The sequence below is a fragment of the Anomalospiza imberbis genome, chromosome 5 (genome assembly GCF_031753505.1).
Source record: "Anomalospiza imberbis isolate Cuckoo-Finch-1a 21T00152 chromosome 5, ASM3175350v1, whole genome shotgun sequence".
In the NCBI taxonomy this organism is placed as follows: Eukaryota; Metazoa; Chordata; class Aves; order Passeriformes; family Viduidae; genus Anomalospiza; species Anomalospiza imberbis.
In genome coordinates, this window is record NC_089685.1 from 23,821,943 (window position 1) to 23,842,357 (window position 20,415).

General features: G+C 37.2%; 1 protein-coding gene across 3 annotated transcripts in view; it reads right to left on the reverse strand.

Annotated features, from left to right (window-relative positions):
* The window catches only part of CFTR (CF transmembrane conductance regulator), an 86,883-nt gene that overhangs the window by 52,335 nt on the left and 14,133 nt on the right, over window positions 1-20,415 (reverse strand). For all 3 annotated transcript variants that reach the window (XM_068189902.1, XM_068189900.1, XM_068189899.1), the window contains exons 3-11: window positions 18,293-18,404; window positions 13,278-13,493; window positions 12,278-12,367; window positions 10,781-10,944; window positions 10,157-10,282; window positions 6,111-6,357; window positions 3,718-3,810; window positions 3,010-3,192; window positions 196-387 (exon numbers count right to left, since the gene is read on the reverse strand). In XM_068189902.1, the coding sequence (XP_068046003.1) occupies window positions 196-387; window positions 3,010-3,192; window positions 3,718-3,810; window positions 6,111-6,357; window positions 10,157-10,282; window positions 10,781-10,944; window positions 12,278-12,367; window positions 13,278-13,493; window positions 18,293-18,322 (1,341 nt within the window). In that variant the 5' untranslated portion in view covers window positions 18,323-18,404. The remainder of the gene's footprint in view (window positions 1-195; window positions 388-3,009; window positions 3,193-3,717; window positions 3,811-6,110; window positions 6,358-10,156; window positions 10,283-10,780; window positions 10,945-12,277; window positions 12,368-13,277; window positions 13,494-18,292; window positions 18,405-20,415) is intronic.

Consider the following 20,415-nt stretch of genomic DNA (forward strand, 5'->3'; position numbering starts at 1 on the left):
AGAACTGTCAATGTCAGTGTATCTCCCAGGCAGCTGGCAACAAGGTGACTTGCAATTCCACAAAATTGAGATGTCAGGTTGAGTTCCTTAAATATCAGAAATTTCTCACTTGCTTTAAGCCCCAGTCCCATACCTTTTCTTTGGGGTTTTTCACTTGGGTTGGGTCACAGGTCTTAATAGTCCTAGATGACTAACCTCTTCTAGTTGGCAGGCTTTGATGACGCTCCTGTATCGGTATTCATCATAGGATACACCAAAAATTATGTTCTCTTTTATTGTTCCAGGCATGATCCAGGAGACTTGAGGTGAAAAGGATATCCTTCCACTGTGCTTAATTTTACCCTGTGAAGGCTCCAGTTCTCCCATTATCAACATCAGAAGAGAAGTCTGAAAAAACATTAACACTTGATTAATACATCAAAGATCTGTACAACAAAAAGAAATGTTGCACATAGTGAGAGTCACTCTGCTAAGTCACTTAAATGGCATATTTGTCTCATCAAGAGTGTCCCTGTAAGTACTGATTTAGTGCAAACAACAGTTAGTAGATTTTCCTGCTACATCTTGATACAGTTAGTGGACATTTTCTTGATATGTGTGATTCTGAAAGACTCCAATATAAGAGAAACTTAGTTTAATAAATTATAAAAATTGTGTAAGATATCTTGTAAAAAAGGCACACTTGCAAAAGTATGTTATTTTAATGAAGCTATCAATAATTTTACAAGGTAAAAATTTATCTGTGAAACACAGACATAAGGTATTAGTATTTGTAGAGAATTCTATTTGATTTTCAGATTATCAGTGAATATCTTTGTACAGCATATTTCATGTTTATAATTTTGCCAGTGCTTATAAGTTTTTTATCTGTATTGCCTTAAAAATGCAATTTCTCTGTGTAAGTATATACAATTGTTCAGTATGATCTGAATTTTCCTCTGTAACTGTTAACTCATTTACGTGAATGCATGACCTAAGTATATTTACTATTTCCCTTCATAAAAGAATTGATTGCAATTTCAGTACTGATATGTTATAATTTCAAAGTTAATCAGTAGCTTGTAGTAACCTTGTCACACATCACTGGCTACTAGATCAAAGGATAGAATTGAGAAATACACGGAAAAATTTGTTACAGAGCCATTGCAGTGGTGTTCTTATCACTAATAAACAGTCAACAAAGTTGGGACGTAACAGCCAAAGATCTGAAAAATCTGTCTAAGTCACAGTTTCATGCTGTCAAGCCCAGAAATCCTTTTTTAAGTTATACAATATACTGGAGGAGTCTCATGAGATTCCTTCCCATTTACCAGAGTCTGACTTTTCGAAAATGCTGAGTAAGAAGTTCCCAATCCTGCAAAAGACAGCCTTTTTGTATGTTTTGTACACTGGATGTTAAACCACTGCATCTTGTGCCATATAACACAAATTAAAAAACAAAACAAAACCAAAACAAACCGAATCTAATACTGAAGCAATATTAAACAGCTGATGTCAGGCTTCACACCTGTTATAGATTAAATAGTTAATATAGATAAAATTGCGCAGCCTGTTTCACGGGCCTGAGAATTCCTGGAATATACAGTAACAGTGTCAAGAACCATGAAGGAATCCTTACATTAAGAATGTGTGAAGGAAGGGTAGCATTTTTTGGAGGGTGGTGGGTGGGAGGCAAACCTTATTTTTTGACTTTTGTAATATTAACTTTTTGAGTTAATATTATAAGGCTTTTGTTTTTATTGCCTTGGAAAGTGCAAAATTTTTGTATGCATATACTCACATAGACTGTTCAGTGTAATCTGAATTTTCCTCAGTTTCCTATGTAGCAGATTAAAGGAGATATACATACATCCTTCAGTATTTTCTAGTTACATTTCTACATTACAATTACCAGCATTAGCAATAGCAATAGATAAACTGTTCTATTAATTCAAAAGGATCACAGTAAGATGCACCTTAACACATCATCTTGAGGAAAATCTCATGTTCTGAGTCCCTTGCTTTCTCTTGTGGGGATCATTCATGAAAAATAAGAATCCTTGATCTTACTGAAATTGATGGGTCCTTTGTTATTGACTCCAAGAGACCAAAGATTTTACCCCATGCAAGTAAAAGAAATGATAATATTTTCATCTATAATTTTTTAAACAGGAGAAGCAAAATTAATGTTTAACTTTCACATTTCCTCAAAAAACGCAGTGAAGATGAAAGACTCATCAAGACTCATCTAATTACTTGCTATTCAAAGAGAATAAGAGTATCACAGTTCAACTCATTTTATATTAATGATGTTAATTGGATGTGTCATCTGCAAACTAAATGCATTGATAACATTTTGGGGTAGTAAAATGATGACTAATCTAAACTACAACTTTGCACAGGAAATCACCAGTTTCAGCAGCATCTCCCCAGGCTTTCACAGGGGTCTCAGGAAGCCCAGGTGAGGCACTATAGGAACCAGAGCTAAGTGATCAGGTACACCACTTGTCCTGGGCACACATACCTGGCTATATTCCTGTCAGCCTCATCTGGTTACAAAACATCTTGTGTTCAGTTTTTTCCTTAAAATGTTAGCAAGGCAGGGAAAAAATGCTTTCTAGCACACTGAGCCATCTGTATATCTATTCTATATTCTTCATTTTTTTTAAAGGCAAGGAGATTCTCACCTTAACTTTAGGTTTCAGTATGCATTACTCCTGTAAAATTTTCTTTTACTTCCAATGGGAAAACATTTTGTCATTAAATTGCTATTTCCTTATAATTCTGTAGCCTTCTATTACAAAAAATATCCAGCAAACTCTATCTCATAGTGACCACAGTATAAAACTTCAAGCAACTGTTTCAGTGAAATTTCCTGATTATCCATACTTTTTCCTGCAGCCATCATTTCTGCAGCAAGCACAGGATAGCAAGAATACAGTAAAAATACAGGTAACAATACAGGTAACAACACAATATTATTCCTTATAGTTACTAGGACACTTGTTGAACCAGCAGAAACAGAAATACCTTGCCTGCTCCAGTAGATCCAGAAACAGCCAATAGCTGCCCCTTCTCAATCTTGAAATTTATATCCTGAAGAACAGGAGAGGCATGAAGGGGAAAATTATTGAAGAAGAGATTGCTGTCAGTGCTAGGAGCTTTGCTGTTGTTGTTTTCCTGGTTTGCTTTTACAAATAGCTCTCCAATTCCCTGCAACATACATGGATATATATTTGATGCACATAAAAAATAAATAAAACATGCGTATACAGAGATGTATATCATACTATGGATTTAGGAAAACATATGAACTTACTTTTCTCATGTTACTTTTCCTATCAATAAAATACTAATTATATTATTGAATATAATCTTTTAATGTATGTATTGGACTTGTGCCAAAATCTGTGCACACAACCAAAATCTGATTATTATAGAACTGTTTTCCAATGTTTATACATGACATTGACTGATCTTGTTTTCAGGCCGGCCTAAGTCAGTAATAACTACTTGTTACAGGCCTTAACACTTATTGAAAGGTTTCTTCCCAAGTTTCTCAATGTGTATAATTTGATATCATGCATTAATTAGTTGCTAAGTATTCCTTACCTGCTGAAAGCTGAAGCTAGTTAAAATGAAAGAGTGTAGGCTGCTCTTTTTAGAGAGTGTCAAATATTAAATATATATATAGCTATACACTCTGTGTTTTAATATAGTTTGGGTAAAAGTACCAACCTCATCCCAAAAAGCTGTTACTTTGTCCAGCTCAACCCCAGTGGTTGTTAGATTATACTCCAGAGCTTTATATTCTTTTTTCAGCAAGAAATCCTAGAAACACCATGAAAGCAGATGAAACAGTAAGGGACAAGGTCATATTGCACAAAGCAGTCTATATTTGCCTACACAGCGCACTAATATTTCTGGTGGCACTTTTGCATTACAGAGCTTTCAGCAAGAGGCATAAATATAAATTATACAACATTTTTGGATGCAGAAGGAAATGTGTTTGAAACTACCAATTCTTTCATTGCTAGTGAAAACATAGCCATAAAGGTACTTGGTTCTGATTTAGAAAGAATATCGAAACTTGTCTCTTGTTTTGCTTTCAGGACTTGTATCTGGCAGGATCATCCCTCTGAGTTTAACCCTTTTCAAGCAGAGCCTTGGTTTTGAAGTAAGATATAGAAGGTTGCACTCTGGTAAGCAGTGAAACAAAGCAACTACATGCTGGTATCTCCCTTTTCCAAAACTGCGAGAGTTTAAAAGAGTTGGAATGATCTCTCTCTACTAACAAAAAAACAAAGGCAGATAATGATCCTGGCAGCACTGATGCAGTGTAATTTCAAATGACACAACTTAGCAACCCGGTGCTTGTGTTGCCTTTTGGGATAGCATTAGGAAATAAGAGTAAGGCTGTGATAATGTAGGAAAGACATCCTCTCTATTCCATTATTTTATTAAGGTTATATAGTGTGTAGATATCATCTCCTCCAAATTCTACTTTTTTTAATTATATGGAATCAAATAGATCTACATGGGCAACACAATGGAAAAGCTAAACAGACTCATGGGGAAATCAGTTCTCAACAGTACACTTGCAAATTTTCCAAGCAGAACAAGAAGGGTTTGTTGGCATAACAGTTAAGCAGCTGATTGAAAGGGCAGGAACTCAAAAACTGGAAGGCATGACACACATGGTTTATAAAAAAAAAAAAAAAGGAAATTATAACTACATTTTCATAATAAAGGAGTCGTCCGTCATCCAGTGGAGCTCCTGGAGCAGTAATAGTCAGAGAGAGAACACTGATTCTGAAATATCATGGTCTAAAAACATGTGAAAATACAATAACCCAGGGATATACCTGGCGAAGTCAACTCTCTAAACTGTGATGGAAATTAAATCAGAGAGATGTGCGAGTGGCTTATTATTCTTATTTATGTTTCTTAAGACTAGTAAAGGGTTTGGAGTTCTGGGACTCTGTCCTGTCTGTCTATGGGGACTATACTGAACCTGCCACAGAGATGATTATTGATGGATCCTGGAGCACCCACTTGCTAATATCTCCAAAGACAAGCATTCAGTAAAGTGAGGGCAATGTTGTGACCACTGGGATTGCCAGTTCTGTGGCTGTGTCCAGGGCATTGGACACACTCTTCCAGGAAACAGAAGAGACAGGATACATTCACTAATGCCTAGGGAATTTGAAAGCACAAGGAAAGCCTATAATGGAACCTAACACAGCAGCCTTCTGAATGTCAAATAGAAAGGTTTATGGCTAGATTCCTTGAAGTTCCTGCCCAGTTGAAAATCATAAAAATACTACACCTACTTCCTATTCTACACTGAGGTTCAGACATCTGATTAAGACCTTTAGGTTCTATATTAGTTATTTTTATCACACTAAAAATAATAAAATCTATGTTCTTACAGAAAAACCCCACATCTATAAATATGCAATGAAAAAGGTCTAAGATTTCACCCCAAAATAGTGTAAGAATTCTCTTCCTAGGGAGTAATTTCAGAACAGCAGGTTAAAAATACAGAGTTAATGAGAATCCAACCTGATTTTACTCTGCAGATAAGCCTCTCATGCTGGTACATGAGCAATTGACCTCAGTAGGTAAGATGGGTAATAATTATTTGACTGGTACCTTAATTATGTTTGCTAGTCATAATGAATGAGATGCACATTTGCATAAAATGCACAGTCTCCTGCTGTTGTTGTCACTAATATCAAGAAAAACAGATGTGTGACTTCAGCTCTTGCAAGCCATGCTATATAAAACATGTACTAATTTTGAACTTCCTTTTCTGAAGGAAAGTCATCTCTGAAGCACCACAAGTCATGATTTTATTAAGTTTCTTGTTCTGCAATAGAATAACTAACAAAATATCACTGTTTCAAAAAAAAAAAAACCAGCAAGCAGGTAGCATAAGATTTGTGTGGTTATGCTGCCTGGGGAACAATATCAAGATTTATAATGACACTTCATGGTGTTTAGTCAAAGCAACATATATTCAAAAAGTCTGCATAAATGCTGTGTGCTTTTGCTGATCAGCTGACAAGATAACATGATATAAAGAATTAGCTTACGTACTTGGGAAGATTTTAGTCTATGTACTGTACCTGTATTTTGTTTATTGCTCCAATAGAGTCATACCAGGTCTGTACAGAGCCTGGAAACTGCCTGGTCACTGTCATTCGAAGAACAATGCAGAAGGAAATGGTGGTAAATATTTTTCGGAGAATAATTCCTTTAATCACAGCATACGGAAGTACAGCTAAGAACACCACAAAAAAGCCCGAGAAGAAGAAGGCTGAGCTGTTGAAATATCTCACATACGCAGCTTTTCGGGTAAGCTTCAGTTCAGTTCTGTTAAAAAAATAAAATACAAATAATTAATGTAGGATTTCCCAGTGTACAATTTACAAGTATTTTGGATGGAACTGTTGGCGTAACAATTAACTCAGAGGCTCACTCACCCTTCTTCTTTTCTAGAGCAGCTAAAACGTAAGACTCCAAACTATTTCTGGCCCTAAAAAATCATTAGAGTCAAATTTTGACATCAGTGTTCAGAGGTGTCAGACAAAGTAACAATAATCTGTCATGATTTACATACTGAATCAGCCACAAGCCTCTACAATTCCTGGCACAACCAACCTCAAGCATCTAACACTTGTACATCTAATGTACTTCTAATGTGATGTACTCCCAGAAGCAACATCCCATACTCATTTTGATACATAATTCTAGAAAAAAGATACTTTGAAATGCCAGATTTGCTATATGTTACCATAAAAAAACCTTACAATAGACAATCTGATTATAAAGTCATCTTCTTTTGCATGGCAAGCTACTAATGGCTTCACCTGTGAATTAAGGTGCCACTTAACCTCAGTTTGAAGAGGTGGAAGGCACAGAGTCTGCTCTCCACCCTCCTTTGGAGACAGATATCTATGGAGATAGAAGCTCAGTTCACAGAGAAGCTACTGACTCCTGTGCAGTCAGGAATGCAATCAGTTATTACTCCTAGCTGTTTCCACAAGGTCCTTGCATCTTATAGCAAGCTATTAAATAAAAGATAAATAATCCAGGGGATATAAATAATTTTCTGTGTTGATAGCTCTAAACTCACAGTGCTGAAGATTTCTATTGACTGCTCTCATTTTGATCCTGTTCGGTTCACATCCCCCAGGTGCCCTGCAGCTCAGTTTTGCCTGGACAGAAGCGCCTCTGCTGCAGTGACAGAGCAGTTACTCTCCTGCAAGAGCAATTAACTGGGGCTAGAAATGGTACAAGACCCAAGATGCCCATTCACTGGGTGAGTGCTGACCACTGGAATACCATGCAGAAGTTTGTAGTCGCATTGCTGATGGAAATATCTGGTGTTGCAAGGCTGAGCACCACAACCTTTATGTATCTTCTCATATTGACCCAGTGTCTGAATTTCTTGTTAAGTCTGTATTTCACAAGAGAAGCCTGAATAAAGCAGCCAGATGTGCAAGTCATTACCATGACAGAGCTACTGTGCGGGAGAAAGGGCCTTGTAAGTCACTCCAGAGCTTGTATGAATCTGCAAGTGGCAGCACTGAATAGGGATAACAAAGATTTTGGGACTTGGTGCTCACCCATTCCCACATAAATGTCTGGCTAGAAGCTATCAAAAAGCCCCCCAGTTCTGAAGAGCACAGCCCTACTCCAAAGAGGGAGAATGAAAGCACTAAGACCTTTTTCAGTATGTTCCCAAGTACCAGCCAGAGACTGATGCACAAGCAAAAGTTTCCCAGAGGTTGTTCTGTCTGTAATACAGACTTCAAAGCTCTGTAGATAATACACTTGTGTAGGACAGGTCTTGCTGATGCAATATGGGTACTTGAAAAGAGATGTCAGGGGCCCTACGAGCCTTGTGCATATACAGAATGTAGACCAGTGTATGCCTGGTTTTGGAGTGATGCTGCAGGAACCAGTACTAATACATAAGCTTGAGATCTTTTGCTTAATATAAATATTTATCTCTGCTGGCAAACTACAGACATTTCCAACCTTCACCTTCTCCAGTGCTATGCTATTGTTCAGAGGAACAGTTTGGTGGGGTGGTTTTTTAGTTCTCTGAATACATTGCACAGCCCATAAGAGTGCAGGTATGTTTATTCAGGCACCTGTTATGAACAGTTATTTTCAGTGCAGACTTAAGAGGGCACAGAGTAGACAGCCCGTATTGGTGTTTCTGAAGCGGATTAAACTGGCTTTTATCAGAAAATGCCAGCATGCAAAAATGGTTTTGTGATGACCGAGTTGCAACACACTGGCTAAAACACACACATGGCTTCAAGCACAAGGTCTTGTTTCCTAGCATCTTAACAAGCCAAATGACTGGGAGGTCCTGCAGAGCTGATTCCACAAGCCAAATTCTAGTGAAACTCTGATATTCCTGGGTTGACTTGCTCTGGTGATGTCTTCACCAAGTGACCTGCTGGATTACTTAAAAAATGGAAGAATCATAGAATTATAGGATACTTTGGGTTGGAAGGGACCTTAAAGATCAGCCAGTTCCAACCCTCCAGCCATAAGCAGGGACACCTTCCACTAGACCAGGCTCCTCCATGCCATAACCAGCCTGACCTTGAACACTTCCAGGGATGGGGCATCCACAGCTTTTCTTGGCAACCTCTGCCAGTGCCTCAACACCCTCACTGGGAAGAACTGCTTCCTAATATCTAATCTAAATCTACCCTCCTTCAGTTCAAAGCCATTCCCCCTTGTCCTATCACTATGTACCATTGCAAAGCATCCCTCTATTAATTACTTGTAGACTCCCTTCAAGAACTGAAAGGCCACAATAAGGTTTACCTTATTGTGCCTTCTCTTCTCCAGGCTGAATAATTCCAATTATCTCAGTCTTTCTTTATAGGAGAAGTACACTGATCTTGTAATATTGCTAGCATTCTTGTATTTTAAAAATCCATGCATCATACAATAATAATTAACTACAGCATTACAAAATTTACTATAAATTATTATAGAAAATATTGCTAATAAAATAACAGTCCAATTTCCAGGTTTCTGTGACCAGTTTGTGGACTACAATTTATTTAATTAATTTCTAGAGGATTTGCTAGCATGATGTGTACTCAAATTTCCTAAAAGCAATACATGTGACTAGTGATATCACAGGAATACTAAACTAGTTCCATCCTCAAGCTAGCACTCATGACCTGGATTCAGACTGAGTTTCTCTGATTGTTTATAGTAAATAATTACAAATTTTAATGGTAAAGAACACTTCACTTGCCCTGGATTGTCTTCCAGAAGGCAGCTGAACAAGAAGGTGTTTGCGGAACAATATAATTTTATGTCTGTTATTTACATGATAATACGACACTTATATTCCTTTTATTTTCCCAATCACACACCTGGCACAGAATTTTATTTCTCTGTGAAGGACTAAACAAACACACAGAACACACAGGAGAGTTTTCATGCAGCGTCACCCATCCATAAATGTGTCACTTCTCCCTTTGCCCTGAACTCCTTGTCAGTAACAAAGACTTCCTTCTCACAAGTCTCAGCTAACTTTTACCTCCTTTCTCCTTCAGGTCTGGTAGTTACAGTTCAATCCTTACATTAATTGAGAAGATAAGCATTCTACAAGGCCATCTACAGACAATAAATGTTAATGTAAATGTGCAGGATAAATACATGAATCTAATTTACTCTTTTCACAGATTGTATGCAAGTTTTACAACCAGCTTTATTGCATTTCTCAGAAGATGGCTGTGCAGGATTCATATTCTTTCACCACAGAATAGGGACGTCTGTTAAGCCTTAAGTAACCATCACAAAAGGGCTTTTTATTTTAAGATGAGGACAGGGCTGGCCAGAAACAAACACAGATCCCACAATTGTTTTACCTGTGCAAACTAACCACTGAAATATCATTATTACAAATCAGGAAGTAAATGAAAAAAAATTTTAAATCTCACCTCATAGTAAACTTAAAAAAAAATGGGAAAAAACCTAAGCTGTAGTGTGGGAATGCATGGTTATTTTATTGAGGATTAATAGTTCTTGCTTTACTTCTTAACTAACATGACCACAGATGATGTTCATAGCCACCTAATTATTTTTCTGAGCATATAAAAAAAATTGTGTAACAAATGAGCACACTTACTCACGGATGTTTTCAATCATTTTTTCCATTGCATCTTCCCAACAATAGGCTTTAACTGACTGTATATTTTCAATTATTTCTGAGGTGATGACAAGTCTCTCATTGATCTTTCCTGCTCTCTTATTCCTACAAAGTAAAAAGACAGTAGGTCAATCTTCATCTTTTTCATTCTGTATAGGTAGCTTGTATCCCATTATATCTTATGAAAACAGCTTCTATATATGTCTCTGCTTAAAATGCTTACTACAAAAGAATTATTATGGGGAATATAGAAGAAATTATTAGAAATCAAATAATTGTTTTAAAAGGAGAAAATACAAACTCTAAAAAGAATGGATCAAGTAACTAACAAGGAGTTTTAGTTATAAAAAAAAAATCTAGATTTAATGCTAAATCTAATTTTAACACTATTTACTCCATATTTGACTTTCAAATTTTTTAAGTTTAGACACCTGCTCCTAAATATGTGAAATTTTGTCTATAACTTTCCCGTCACAGCAAGAACTCTTTGGACTTATCCTACATAATATCCTAACCAGAGTCTCTTAATCAAGTGGTATAAACTTCTTAAAACCAATGTGTTTAAGGAAAATATGTTGCAATATTTTAAAACATTTTTTTCACCTGTATTTCATCATCATTTGTCCCAGCCAGGCTTGGAATAAGACCATGACTATTAGAAAAGCAAGTCCAGCAAATGCAGACGCTTCTAACATATCCCATAGCAGTCCCATCAGCAGTGCCACTTGTAATGGTGCAATCCATACAAAATGAGCCAGAGCAAGACCCTATGGAAGGCCACAGTAGAAAAAAAATAAAGAAAGTTAGAGGTGTGCTCTGAAAACTACATGAAAAGGAAGTAGTCATTAAAGTGACACTTTGAAAAAGATAGTGAAGAATGGTACAAATATTTCCAGTAGAAAAACAAGTTTATAAAGGATGACTTGTGATCCTGAGCACATAGCATTCTGGGTTTTAATTATGATGACAGTGCAGCAATACATATACATTCTATGCCTAAACTTTGATTTTTCTAAGGCAAAGTTCAATCTGCAGCTGTCTCTTTGTTATGTATATGCATGAGGAAATGTCACACTTTGTAAAAGTAAACAGAATTTGGCATCAATGCTGGCTTTTTCAACCACTGTAGGATGAGAAAAATACTTGTAAGAATCTTCTGAGTATTTTATCTGATATAGAAGGCAAATATTACTTTGGTGAAGAGATGACTGTTGTATGAACATGACTAGTTCAATGCAGTTCTCATTCAGGAGATTTTGGAGTGAATCCTGTGATGAGGTGCACAGGGTCTGTGTTACTGCAGCTGCACTGCTGCAATGACAGACCACTTGTCCTAACTCGTGCAGCACTAGCTGACATTACTCCATACAGTCATGCAATGCTTCAAGTAAATACACCCTGCAGTTCCAGCCATATGTCTACACTCTCTCTGATCTTGTATCTTTCATGGGAAGCAAATCTTATACTACCAAAAGGCCAATTAAACACTCATGAAGAACAGAAATTCATGGAGTTTCTAGTTCCTAAAGGCATTAGCAGGGATTTGCTGTAGTCTCTAACAAAAAGAAGTTTTACAGAAGACTCTCTAAGATTTTCTAAGACAGATGTCTAAGACTTCCTACCACAGTCTTAGATGAACAATCCCTTTTTAGTGGACTGGGTAATAATACGAACAGGAGGTTTAACCTCACCACTTGTTCAATGACAGAAATGGACTGGATCACCTTAGTAAAAAGATACAGTCATCAGGAAGTAGGATGTAAGGATTGAAACAGCAAGTTCTGACTTCTATGAAACCAACTATTTAACAACCTTAATCTCACTAGACTGAAGAACAAATGTGGTTTTATGATGTAACTGCTTTTTAGGTTTCCTCTTCTAATCAGTGGAGAAGATAAAGAATGTCATAAGCATCAGAATGAGCATTTCTATGACTATGTGCCAACACATTTTCTTAAGGTAATGAATGAGTTTTTAGTCTACAATGAGCACTAAGGGCAGTTCTCCATTTATGCTCCTTCCTTCCTTAATATCTGTCATGAACAGTTTGACATTTGCATTTGATGAATCACCAAGTGAATTAAACAACTGATGACGCACCTCATCAAATTTGTTCAGATTGTTGGAAAGAAGACTGACCAATTGTCCAGTACTTATTTTATCTAGAACTCTGCTTGAGAGTTTTAGGATCTGTAAAAGAAAATAAAACCATAGAAAAATTGTCATGTAAGTTATCTCCATAAAACTCAATAAATAAAGATAAAAATTATAAGCAATGATGCAGTAGTATAAGTAATAATCCACTTATTTGTTTATGCTATAAAGAAAGTCTCATTAAACTTGTTATTTATGCCACTTGAATTCAATATAGCCATTAAATTGCTTTAAAAATATTGATGTATTGACTTAGTCCTTGCTTTCTGTTGAATATTTTATGGATATAGATATATATGCAAATGCAAGTTTTAATTAAGCACGCATGCTGTGTGCTGCTGTGCATCCTCAAAAATCTCCTACTGTTGCCTCTCTTGACAAATATTTTTGAAAGATGCTTTCACAGTGAGCTTTATACTACAATAAATAACATGTTTGTTTAAATTATCTTCTTTGGGTATTGGTAAAACAAAGGAACTTTTTAAATCTTTGTATTTTTGAGCATGTGATGGGTAAGTATCTGTTGATGCTTCATACTATAGCAATGTCCCACAGTATCATTCAAACTCAATCCCTTCAATGTCACATTTATTGTTTAAATCTTCACCTCTAATTCTCTTTTGAAGATATTCTTTGGCCACCAGCATGTTATTCTTCCTCTGCAGTACACATTTTTAACAGGAGCACAGTGGTAAAACAATTAAAGCATCTCACCACATATGCAGCAAATCTGAACTCACAGAGACTGATTTCAGTCAAACCAGCTGTAGACAGGTGTTTAATTCTTTGGACTGGGAAATTGAGAGCTGTCAGAAACTGTTAGCCACATTATTCTTCCTTGTACTTTGTGTACCTTAACAAAACTATCAATCTTCCAACAAACTAGCCTAAAAGTTACATAGACTACAGACAGAAGCTTGGCTTTGAGTGTAAATGAAACAATTACCTTCTTATAAATCAAGCTAAACATAGCTATCCTCATTTGCATTCCAATATGGTGAAGACCGAATATAGCAGGGTGTATAAGCAGTGTTCTCACAAAAAAGAGAAGGCACAAGCCAATGCCCAGGTAGTAGGCTATGGATCTTTCATCAGAGTTGTCTGGATCATAGGAAGCTATTATTCTCCCCAGCAGAAGGGGTTGCACAGATTTGGTGACTTCCTGTAGAGAGAAACAAAAAAAGTAATTTTGGTCAGCAGTTCGTCCATTTTTTTCAAAATGGCTAACATTTCAATTCAAAGTCCCACCAAATGAGATTTGAAGTCTTATATCTTAAATGAGGAAGTCAGGCCTGTTTGCTGTGCAAACCAAAGAAAATTGCAGTAATTGCACAGGAGAACACACAACTCACTGCTGTCTAAGTCTGTGATGCTCCTGCAACTGCACCAAAGCAAATCTAGCTCGGAAATTTTGTTTGACCATTTTCTACAAAAGTGACAACTGAGATTAGCTTCCACATCTACTTTACAGAGTTGTAATGGATTATGATATGGCTATATATATGATATGGCTATATCATATGACTGAAAATAGTTTATCAGGCTGGACCTCTGCTTTGGCCCTAGGGAACAGTTTTCACTGCACTTTACAGGACTTGCAGGACAAGAGAAGCCTCAGAACTACCAAAATGAGCACTACCATTCTCACAAGACAGTGAGAATATAGCTAAAACAAAATATAAATGGAAGTAGGAATAGAATAAAAGTATAAATAATTGGATCATCTCATCAACAGTTCTAGACACTGTATCCAGTTTTGTAACAAAAGCAGGAGAAGAGGAAGTAAATGGTAGAGGAGGCAAGTTTAATAAAGGTCCCAGAGAGAAAACAGTCCCTCCTATGTTGGAGGCCCCAGCATTTCCCATCCAGGGATGAGCAAGAGGATAAAGAACCAGGGCAGGAGAGGAGAAAGAAGTTAGGTCAAACCACTAAACTACAAGGTATCCAAATGATTTGCTAAAGCCCTGACTTTACTTTAGTCTGCTATTACATTTGTCCTCAGACTCCTTTTCCATTGTAATTAAACCCCATCAGTGTTACCTCACCTTTGCCTTCCATTTCCCTCCCTGCCTCATCTTTCTCATACCTCTAACCTCATTTTTTTCCATCTCTGCCTCTTGCCTTTCCTTCACTAGTCTTTCCCAAAGAACTGCAAAAATCACCTGTGTGCTGTGGTTAACTTTTTGCTTCATCTACTTCATGAGCTTCAGAAGGACATGAAGTAGAATATGCTCTCTTGCTTCACTGTTATGATCAGTTTAAAAATACATAGTGTTATTAACTTGCATGCATCTCCTTATTATTCATTCTGTTGTGTTGTAGCAGAAAGCATGTGATACTTCCAAAGACATTATTGAATTCTTCTGTACAGAGATGTGTTAAATTCTGCCAAAAAGTTACCAGTACTGCCTTCCAGATGAAAACCACACAGACCACCATAGAGACTCAGAGAAGGGAACTGGTGAAGTTCACCTGTAATTAAAGTTCTACTGTGATAAATAGATTGGAAAAATTGTCTGGTTTTTTTCTTCTCCTTTGGGTTCTCTTATACAAAAGCAACTGCAGGTACGTCTATAACCTGGACTGTAATCCCTTTTGAATGTTACTGTTGCTGGACCTGATATGCATCATTCATTTTTTCCACAAAAGAGGTAGAATTTTACATCTCAAACAGCCTACCTGCACTATATACTACATTACCCAAATTAAACATCACCCTGCTGTGAATCTGGAGCCAGCTTTGACAAAGACTTCAGTGTTATTAGTAGGCAAAGGGAGGAGTGTTTATTAAAAAACACATGACCCAAGACAGCTGTGCTTAGACCATATGCATCCCAAAGCATCGAACCAAGACTCCCCAAAACTCATAAAATACGAAACATTCACCTCTCAAGGACAATACGGTGTTTTCATATTCTTGGAGATTCCAAGATAAGCTTTTCTATATAGGCTTAAAATAGCAACTTTTTTGTGTGTGTTTACTTTTATTCCAGTGAAAATGACATGTTCTGCTGTTCTGTTTGTTGTGACTATAAATGTATTGCATACATTCCGAGCTTGCTGGAAAAAAAAGAAGATTTACAGACTAGAATAGTGGCTGGCTATAAGCCAAGTCATACACTATCTCATGGGGCATAAAAGTCCTCTGGTTTACAACGGAGATTTATCAGCTTGCTTACCAAAGATATTATCTAGTCTATATACAAATCAAAGCAGAACTGCCTGATTTTCATTTCTCCTCTTGTAAACTCAAAATTACCCACTGATATAAATATGAATAAACTGATTAAAACAATCTGCCTATAAAAAAGAATGGAATTTGTACACCTAAGAGAAAATTCGGCTTTCAAGAGTCATATTTTGCCTTTGCCTGTCCTTATTCTTCCCTCTGCAATCATCATAGGCCACTGAGAAACCCGTAAGTGTCCCTCTCACTGTAATCTTAATTAAAAGAGTAAAGATCTGAAGAGAAATGAGATTGACACAGCATATTGTGCTAATCTGACCTGGTATGATTATTCTTGTGCAAACAATATCTTTTATGTTACGTGTATCCCCCATATGTTCAAACACTCTGCATTTGAAGACCATAATGCACATCTCTTATTTGGCATATGGCCAAGAAGCACTTCCCTCCCTGCCTCCTCACTCACACCCGTGACCCATATGCGAGAACTTCAGGAAATCCTCATTAGGGTCCCTTGGGATATGATACTAAAACCACTTCTAAATTAATGTTAGCAGTTGTTGTGCCTGAGTGGAAATATAAATTTCATGGTAATAAATATAAGACCAAAATACAATTAGAATCAAATTGATCCTCACAGCAAAGTACCTAGCTGGCTAGCTGGTGCCAAGCTAAAAAGCAAGATTTTTGTTTCATCACCATAACACCTTTCCTTAAATTCCTCATACTCTGACAGGGTGAAGAATGGAAACCGTCTCAAAGAGCAGGGGAGGAGATGCATTAAGTGCAGTAACCCAACGTGCCTAACATAACACTATTTATGAGGAGGAGTTGTAGTACTCTAGGGGGCCAGAGCACAAGTGTCCACCCTGCAATAACATCATTACCTACAGCGCATTAGGGACAAGGGAGAGATGGAAAAAAGGCTAGACTTAATGAGAGCAAAGCTGTGATGCCAGCAAAAGGACAACTCCACAAACAGCAGGGATGTCAGCACACTTTAAACCACAGTCCAAGAAAGATGCCATGAAAACGGTTCAGAGATTAGACAAGCAAAGAGCTGAAAGGAAAATGAAGTTCAAAAGAACACACAACTTGGTTACACCTATGCCAGTACGGCACAACATCCTGTCCCCTTTCAAATTTATGGCAAAGCTCCCATTAATTTCCGTGAGCAAGGTCTGCAAAAAACACCAGCAGCTTTAGGAGCCATTTGGTTTTTTTACAATTCCTCTTTCAATAAAACAAAGTCACTTTAAATAAAATGAGTACTAATGATAATAGAATCAAGAATTCAAACTAAGATTAAATCTTTCCATGTTCATTGTGGAAGGAGCAGATTCATTTACTTTTTGTTTAATTGCACATATCTGTGATTTCTTAAAGAAATTAAAAAAAAAAAAAAGCATTCACACAACCAAAGTATGACTCAAAAATCCTGTAGTCTTGTTCTGTCCTCACCCCGTCTAAAATTGTACTCCATTGAAAAAGTGCATAAGGAGAAATCAACCCTGTGCATGCAGGCCCACACACATTGCCCAAACTTTGGGAAAGAGTGTTATCCTCAAGACTGCCTGCAAAAGCCCTCAGACACTGCTTAACTTTTAGAAAGAATGCACTAGTGCAAAGGTTCTGGCTGGCAGACTCTGCAGGAACAGCTATTACAGTGCATGGTAGACTACATTTGTAGAACAGTTTTGTTACTGGTGGGTTTTTAAATGCAAACCTATCATGAGTAAGAAGTGCTGGCTTAGTGAGTAAAAGAGTTTAAAATCTAAAGGCAGTAGTGAGATCACAGGAAAACATAAAAGGCATGTTTGAGTAGGGGTCCACAAATACAAAGTGTCATCCCAAAGAAGAGCTGACAAAAGTGATAAAAGAGTAGAGAAAGCACAGTTACCATGCAGCTCCTTACATAGCAAGAGGCCCTGTCCTAGATATCTAACTGCCTTACCTGGACAAAGACAATTTAGGGTCCAGTACCTAAAGGGCATCCTTCTGACACTACACTACCCCCTGCATCCAGCAAAGAATGGAAACTCCCCTTAGCCTTTCTTTTACTGCCAATGGATTTATAGAAACTTTTTTTTTTTTTTTTTTTTTTTTTTTCCTATCTCAAACTGCAGTGGTCAAATTTAGTTACAATTTGGCTTTAGCCCTTCTAATTTTCTCTCTACATAGCCTCACAACATCGTTTTGGTCCCAGGGTCCCAGATTGCCTGTCCCTCCTTACAGAGGTGATTCGCTCTGTTTTTTACTACTAAATCACAGAAAGTTGTATGTAACACAGATATTTAATGTGCATATTGGTCAACAGCAATTTTCAAATTTACAGTATGGCTACACATACCTAGTGAGACACCACTAGCAATAAATTATTTTCACAGCTCTTAACCTCCGTGATAACATTGTCAAACAAAGAGGCGGCATTTGGTAAGTCAAGGTAATCCTGCCTAACGTGTTGGAAAGGTGATAAATATAATCAGTTCAGGCTTTCACATCAAGTTCCTGATCACACACTTGGGAGCACTAACAGCACTAGAAACATTTAAAAACTCTTAATATGTATGTTTTAAAGATATTAATATAGTATCAGAAAATATCTTTTTAAATGAAATTCCCTGAATACATCTCTGTATTTACCACCTTTTTAAGCAATACATAGAGGAAAATCTGTAGCTATTTACAATACTCTGTATTAATTTAGCAGTCCCTAAAACTTGAATCTATTTAAGGAACACTAAAAGCTTACTAAAAAGGAGAACAATTCTTACCCCTAAATATAAAATTATTCCATAGAACATAAATTTCCAGAAAAAGCATCGTCGAAGAGCATTAATGAGTTTGGGTTTCTTCTCTGAAGTCGCCAGCTCTCTGTCCCATTCTCTGAAAAGAAACCAAAACCAGAACTATTAAGCTGTATCAGCAAATACATGGGTCTGTGGCTGTGACATACATCAATTCACTCAAATATATCCAAGGAGATTTAGCTAAGGTGGCTAATGAAAGAAAGCTTTGGCTAATGAAGAAAGAATCTGGCCTTTGCGGACTCGATAGATCAATAAAAGTTCAAACCCAGTTCAGCCACATATTTGGTAGTTTTAAATACTCGGTCATACATCACCCTGCCGAGAATTATTTCATGAAAAGGTCACATTGTATGTTTTAAAGAAACCTGCTGTACTTAAAACCAGAGTACAATAATAGGCAAATAAACGTTTTGGAGCTCTTCCAGTCTGCAAAAAAGAAAGCACCAACAAAGCATCAAAAATGTGACTTTTCTATTGCACAGCACTATTTTAAACCTTGTTGCTGGGACAATAACTTTCTTTTCAATAATAAATTGTAGACCAGAAGCAATGCTGTATACAGAGAACATATGTTTTGGCAAAATTAAATTCACAGATTAAAGCACTCCAGAGAATATCCTCAACTAACTATTTTATCAATTTTTCAACAGAATATTGGATAACCAGAATATTTCATTTATAAACTATCAAAACACATTTAGCATACTAGTGTTCTCTAAAAATTCCACTGTTTTCTGTCAGCAATGGGCAGACGGGGACAACTGAGTTGGATCAGAAACCAATTTTTATTGAGAATACAAAACGTTTATATATGGTTTTACAGGCATGGTACTTAAATAGGATTCTATTTTTGGTAACAATTTCCCATTGGTTACACATTCTTCATGACATCAGTTACCTGGTAGTCATGACAAAGTTTCATAACATGTCTCTTGGTCACTTCTACCCCAGGGAGCAGTTATCTGTGTCTGTCTCTCCCATGGTTGCTGCTCGATCAGGCCTAAGATATCAGGCTGCTTTATCAGTTTCATTTTACTCTCCATTTTATCTCCCATACTTTGGAATACTTATGCCACACTGCAATTAAAATTGACTGGATTGGTACAACAGTGCAGATATAAGCTGCCCTGGAACATCAGTGAAAGCTACAATGTCAGTTGGTGGAAAAGGAATGGGTTTAGGCACCTCTGTTGTAAGAGTTAATCACAAGTGCAGCACAATTTCTAAATTAAGGCCCACTGAAACTGGGTAAAGAAGAGTGGACACTTAAATAAGGAAAGTCAGAGTATGATTTCTGCAGAAACAATTAGTCTGTCAGCAAAGGAAAGGTATCAAAGGAAATTAAGAATGTTATTTAGTTGAAGAAAAAATAAACCAAGATTTTACAAGGTTATTTTGGGGAGAGAGAACAGCATTTCTGCTGTCTCCCTTTTCAGGGAATCAACATTGATACTCTGAGTCTAGCATCACTCATCACCCTGAAACTGTGCAGGATCTGCTGCTCCAGCTGGATCCCTACAAATCTATGGTGCCTAATGGGATTCATCCAAGAATCCTCAAAGAGCTGGCTGATGTCACTGTGAAACCTCTCTCAATGATTTTTGAGCAGTCTTGGGAATCTGGAGCAGTCCCAGCTGACCAGAAAACACTGTCCCAGTTTTCAAGAAAGGCAAGAAAGAGGACCTCAGAAAATACAGGCCTGTCAGTCTCACTTCAGTGCCCAGCAAAACTATGGAGAAGATTATTCTGGGAGGTATTGACAAACACCTGAAAGACAAGGCAGTCATCGGTGACAGCCGGCACAGCTTCATGAGTGGAAACCTGATTTCCTTTTCTGACAAGGTAACCACGCAGCTGACCAAGGGAAGCCAGTTGATGTAATCCCTTTGGATTTCAGCACAGCTTTTGGTATTTTCTGTCACAGGATCCTTCTGGACAAAATGTCCATCCCACAGCTGGATAAACACTTTATGTGATGGGTGAGCAACTGGCTCATGAGTCAGGCACAAAGGGTTACAGTGAATGGGGTGACATCAGACTGGTGACCTGTCACTAGTGGGGTTCCGCAGGGCTCCATCCTTGGCCCT